This window comes from Limulus polyphemus, unplaced genomic scaffold, assembly GCF_000517525.1.
Source record: "Limulus polyphemus unplaced genomic scaffold, Limulus_polyphemus-2.1.2 Scaffold2247, whole genome shotgun sequence".
Taxonomy (NCBI): domain Eukaryota; kingdom Metazoa; phylum Arthropoda; class Merostomata; order Xiphosura; family Limulidae; genus Limulus; species Limulus polyphemus.
Window position 1 is genome coordinate 64,681 of NW_013667857.1, and position 6,708 is coordinate 71,388.

Genomic DNA, 6,708 nt, shown 5'->3' on the forward strand with positions numbered 1-6,708 from the left:
TAGGACTATTTATACTATGTTAATAACTGACCTATAGGACTATTATACTATATCAATAACTGACCTATAGGACTATTTATACTATGTTAATAACTGACCTGCAGGACTATTTATACTATGTTAATAGCTGACCTGTAGGACTATTTATACTATGTTAATAAGTGACCTAAAGGACTATTTATACTATTATAATAACTGACCTAAAGGACTATTTATACTATGTTAATAACTGACCTGTAGGACTATTTATACTATATTAATAACTGACCTGTAGGACTATTTATAATTTGTTAATAACTGACCTGTAGGACTATTTATACTATTATAATAACTGACCTATAGGACTATTTATACTATATTAATAAGTGACCTATAGGACTATTTATACTATAACTGACCTATAGGACTATTTATACTATATTAATAACTGACCTATAGGACTATTTATACTATAACTGACCTATAGGACTATTTATACTATAACTGACCTATAGGACTATTTATACTATAACTGACCTATAGGACTATTTATACTATAACTGACCTATAGGACTATCTATACTATATTAATCCAATGCAACTTAACTTCATTGTTATTGTAATAATTATTGAAGCTTTAATTGAAGTATGTTTAATTTGGATAGTCAAGCAAAGCTTCAAAAGAAATATCTCTGCAAGCTGTTCCTAATTTTGAACTGAGCAACTAGAGGAAAGGCAGCTAGTCAACAACACCCAGGCAACAGGACATAAACTATGGACCCTTGGATTCACAGTCTGTCATGTTAACCACTAGGCCATGAGTGGACCACTTGAAATATGTATTTTTTATTACTTACTTTCTTTTGTTTTCATGGTACACAGCAGTATCTGATGGTTGGTTGTACAATGGCTAATGTAAAAAACAAAACAGAACATCAACTATAAAACGTATAATAGATTGATTGGTATTCGATACAGGTTAAAAATAATAGATTGATTGGTATTCGATACAGGTTAAAAATAATAGATTGATTGGTATTCTGTACAGGTTAAAAATAATAGATTGATTGGTATTCTGTACAGGTTAAAAATTAAAAATAATAGATTGATTGGTATTCTGTACAGGTTAAAAATTTGGTATTCTGTACAGGTCAATCTATTACTGAGTTCTGAATTATTTACAAAGATCAGTGTTTTTGATGTATTAAAAATAGCAGACTTCAACAGACCAATTACAATCCTCCAACATGAAATGAACCTAATAAATGATCCTGTGTAACTAATTAGTAAGGAAACAGATTTCTAATCACCAGGACATTTTGTTACATTAATACAAACAGAAATGGACTTCTTTTCATGTGTAACAATAAAATATGCTGATGCACAAAAAATCTCCTCACAAGTTCAAATCTACGTTTTTAATGTGCCCAGTGAGCTATGAACTTATAAAGACTTGCATTTTAATTTTGTGTCATTCTATTAAAAAATAAAAGTCTTAAAAAAATGCAACATACCCCATATTTGCCCGAATATAATGCACATTTTTTCCCCTCCAAATACTTCCCCAAAAACTGACTGCGCATTATATTGGTGCACGGTCAATTTTGTTAGGTATTTCACTAGAAGTTAACATCATTAATTCATCATTAGAGGTTTCAAAAAAATGTTGCATATCCAATGCAATGGATGATGAAATACTTGGGAATCAGAAGAGGATGAAGCAAAGGTTCAAAGAAGATAATCCTACAATTCTAGAGATGATGAAGATGAATGATTAGTTTAGTGTATTACCACGTATAAACTTTTTAATAAATTGACCCATAAAAAACATTTTGACGAAAGTTTCCAAAAATGTTTAATACATCGATAGTTGTTTACTGTATTTAGAAACTATTCAATACCTTTTGTACAACTCGTGTAAAACACTAAACGAATTTTCATCAATTTACCTTTCAAAATTTGGTGTGCATTATATTCAGGCAAATACAGTAAATCATATTCTAAACATTAATCTTCCCCAACATCAATACTTGGTATTAATAAAATCAAATTGGATATTTTAAAGTCTGGTCTTTTAAATACAAATTTTACACGACCATAATGATGTAAGCAATTACTATTTTTAGCCTTGAATAGCATTTTTATCACTTCAAATTAGATCCAACACGTTCAAGCTAAAACAATAACTACTGAACTTATATTTACGCTGATTAAAAGCTCACACACTTAACATACAGACAGACAAACAAGCTTTAAAATACGAATATGCAGGAAAAGTAAAACCAAGAAATAAAACCTTATTTCTATTTTGTGTGTTCTAGCTACTGAAGATTAACAAGAAAGTGGGTTGAGTGCTAAGTCTGTCCTAGTGTTTCGATGTTACATACACAAAGACATGCCCTGTACAAAATAATCAATTAAGACTACTTTCTGTGGAAATTATGTGTACAGAAAGTATAACACAGTTTGGTTAAAAGTAGTGTGTGCTATATATTTTAAACATTACTCAGACTTAATTTATGACCTCGACAAGGTAACCCTAGTATTTCTCTAAACTTCTGAAAAAATTAAACTTTTCTTAGGTAACTAAAAAGAAATTATAAGCTATGATTTCTCACTTTTTTTTTAGTTACACAAGAGAAGCTGAAATTCTTCGGAAGGTTTAATTTACGTTATAATCTGCTTAAGCTTATACTACCTTCCAGAGAGACTTACCAGATCTATCTTAGGCCCTAAATGCTCCATGAAGTTCTGGGCTTTCCGAGCTTTGTTCTTCAAATTTTTTTGTAAAAGTGAAAAAAAAAAAAAGTTAGTTATCTGAAGAAACATGCAAGAAAATTTTGATTTCAAATTTGTATTATTCTTTTGTCAATGTTTTCAATTTGCTCATATCAGTATCTTCTTTTAGTAAAACAAGAAAATCTTCATCATCCACTAAACATACAAACACAAGATACAAGCATCACAATCATAAGAAAATAACCCAAATTACAAAAAATGGTTTTAAACAATCACAATTCCTTCTCTTGTACAAGATGTCATGGAAAGGTGAACAAGTTTCCACTGCAGCTGAAATGAAAGCAACTATTTTATGTTATTAAATTTATCTACGACTAGTAAACTACTCTGCAAGTGAACTTACCAACAGAGGTGATATAAAACCACTTGAGAGGCACAGTAAAATCAAGTACACGTCGGTGATTTCCTCTCATTAAATAGTATTTGAGAGATACTACAAATAAACAAACTTATAACACCAAAATCTTGTTTTTATTTAATTAGACGCTCAACATTTTGCTTTACAGCTTCTTCGGGAGCGTTTTTAATTTAGAGTCTTGGTTGATTAAAGAGGTTTTTTTTTTATGTTGGAGATATAACAGACAATAGCTTAATTGAGAAACAATTTAAGTTATGAGGTCGTTTATTTATAGTATGTCTTCTATATGCCAATATGCACTACAGTTTGTTTGTTTGTTTTGAATTTTGCGCAAAGCTACACGAGGGCTATCTGCGCTAGCCGTCCCTAATTTAGCAGTGTAAGACTAGAGGGAAGGCAGCTAGTCATCACCACCCACCGCCAACTCTTGCACTACTCTTTTATCAACAAATAGCGGGATTGACCGTCACATTATAATGCCCCCACGGCTGAACGGGCGAGCATGTTTGGTGGGAAGGGGATTCGAACCCGCGACCAGCAGATTGCAATGCACTACAGAAATTAAATAATGAGTCAATGAAGGATGTTAAACTATCTAAAGCAAACAGTACTTGCTTTTACATTTTTTCTACAGATGGAATCTCAAGAATACAAAAAAATGAAGCAATACCTCAAAATAAACAAATATATATTTTTAAGGAGATTATCATCTTTCGCAGGTATATTTAAAACGTAAAACAAAACTTTGCAAACAATTTCCCGAACTGAACAACTCACCTTGTTATCTGAATAAATTAACTGAGCTCTACTGAGTTGTTTCAATTCTGACACTGATGTTTCTTGTGAGATATCGCTGCTATCAGAGGGCTGACTTGCTTCTCTTTCTAACTGATGCTGTTGGAGGAAAAAAGAAAAAAATTAGTTTAACATTTCACCTTACACACTCATCTAAACACTACACCAAACAACTGAGAACATTAGGTAAATATCATTTGCTACTGCTTCCTTTACCTGACAATGCTATAGGTTTAAAAGTTATGGAATGAAAACTATAACAAGCACAAAATGGTTACGAGGTTGATCCCAGGGACCGAGCCCATGTTGAAAGAGTTAATTCAATAAATTAGATGGCTGCCATGGCTTTTATTTCTTGAAATTACATGCAACCATGATTCAGAGAGATTGGCAACACATTCAGAATAAGCATTTTATTCATTCAGTTTAGCTCCAAAGTTATTTTAACAGAACAGGAAATTTAGACTAAAACTTTAATAACAAAATTTGAGGGTGTCATACTTGTATAAGAAAGTAAATTACATTAATATATTAATAGATAGGCAAACAATGATTTATAAGCATAAGGAGGAGTTTTATTGATGGTGGAAGATACATGTTTTGACAGAACATTGGTCTGTTTTCCTCAGGTGGGTGTCACGTCTTCTGCCTTGACTTTCATTTGAATAACTTATGTCGAGAATAAACATTGTTGGAGGGTAAAAATCAACAGCCTGCCGCTGACACAAGTTATAAACTATTTAAAGAAACAGCTTGCCGCTGACACGAGTTATAACCAATCTTCATGAATCTTCTAAGAAAAGTGTCAGAAATATTCAATTTTACAGTTATTCAGCATGTGTAACGAGCTCAACTTTAAAACTTTTATTTCTGATGTCAGTGTTTTCTTCTCAAGGTTAAATATCTGAACAAAACAAACATCTACGTTTCTATCTTTAATTACGAAAGTAACGAACAATCCACAAGATTATCATCACTGTTTTTCGATGACGAGGAACCCACTTTGAGACTAATAATACTTGGACAAGGCTTGAATGGGTAACGAAGAAAAAGTTTAATATAAGTTTAACATAACAGCAAACGGACAAGGTTTTGTCACCATCATTACCCATTCAGGCCATCTCCAAGCATTACTGTCTTACTTTAGTGTGACTAAGTAACAACCTCTTGTACAGCTTGTTTCTACGTAAACCTTGGTAACAAGTCGCATTTTAAATACTAGGTTTAAATTACAACAGAACCACAGTAACCTGTTTTGTTAGTCACCTGTTTTGTTAGTTACCTGTTTCTAAGTCACCTGTTTTGTTAGTCACCTGTTTTGTTAGTTACCTGTTTCTAAGTCACCTGTTTTGTTAGTCACCTGTTTTGTTAGTCACCTGTTTTGTCAGTTACCTGTTTTGTTAGTCACCTGTTTTTTTTGCAAGTTTGTAACCTGCTGATCCAGTTGAACTATTTCTCTATTGATCCTGTTAATCGACTGAAGAACATCATCTTTTGATGATCTCTGAGGAGAAACTAGGAATCTGGTATCTTCTGGAGGTGTTGGAGAAATGGCCTCAACCTGAGGATTGTACATCAGATCCTGGAGAAGAAAACATGACATCATATAAGAAATGTTATATCAACATTTGATCTTTGAATAAAAAAACAATGAAAACAGCTGCATTTAATCAAGTATAATTTCCAACATGACTGTTTCTGTCAACGTTTTAGCCACGTTTTTACTTGAAATATCATCGTTTCATATGTAAACTTGTTCTCGATAATTTCTTTATTAAAAATAAAGTAACAGTTAAAAATAAACTACATCAATTTGACTTCTATCACTGCAAGTACTTAAATAGCTGAACAAAATGTTAAATGAATGTGTGGTTAGCGAAAAGATAAAAAAAAACAATATTTGTTTAAGCATGTAATTAGTTTTTTTAGACAGTTTTCCTTTTAAATAAACTATTCACATATTATTTCTATGTATTTTAATAAATTTCAACAGCATAGTTGTTATATTCAAAAATTTAATAAAATATATTTTCATCTACATTACTATTTTTGTTTAAAGAATTTTGTGCTTTTTAATTAGGCCTATGGAAAACTGAATGTAGTTCACTATAACAGTTTAGTACTAGACTACAGACGTGTCAAGTTAGGCATGTCGAACTGAAACTCCACAAATATTTAGAACTGAAACATATATGGTTGTATATTTAAAGAAACACATATTTGGTAGTTCCAGAAGGAAACAGTCTTTCACCCTTCAGTTTAAAAAACTATTTGCTACTTCACAAAAGATTGTACTGATCATAGTTTCCAATTGTTAAATCAGAAGATCTGAGAAGATTCTATATTACTAATTCGACAATTAGATTGAGATGTGACTGTTACATAATCATACTAATCAAACATTTGTTGACCTAATATCATATTGAGTTATGTGACACTTTGGACAGAAACTATTATACAAAAAACATAAACGAATTTCATAGACTAACAACTTTTTTAAGCCTAATATTTGGAATGACTAAACTCAAAACTAGTAAAGCTTTATAGCACTCACCATCTCTATGCAAGATACCAGGGACATATTTCTTTAGTATTTGTGCAATATTTTATTAAAAATAATGTGTTGTGTGTGTACATAATTAATATTAGACAAGGAGGAAGTCAGTCATCTGGCCTCATTCATACACAGATTAACATTTTATCGAATCTGGCCTCGTTCATACACAGATTAACCATTTTATCCAATCTGGCCTCGTTCATACACAGATTAACATTTT

The 6,708-nt window shown here is 31.5% G+C and overlaps 1 protein-coding gene across 2 annotated transcripts in view; it reads right to left on the reverse strand.

The window, feature by feature from the left end:
• The window catches only part of LOC106466391 (nuclear receptor corepressor 1-like), a 61,071-nt gene that overhangs the window by 21,856 nt on the left and 32,507 nt on the right, over positions 1-6,708 (reverse strand). For both annotated transcript variants that reach the window (XM_022394391.1, XM_022394392.1), the window contains exons 6-9: positions 5,340-5,513; positions 3,914-4,030; positions 2,695-2,751; positions 837-889 (exon numbers count right to left, since the gene is read on the reverse strand). In XM_022394391.1, the coding sequence (XP_022250099.1) occupies positions 837-889; positions 2,695-2,751; positions 3,914-4,030; positions 5,340-5,513 (401 nt within the window). The remainder of the gene's footprint in view (positions 1-836; positions 890-2,694; positions 2,752-3,913; positions 4,031-5,339; positions 5,514-6,708) is intronic.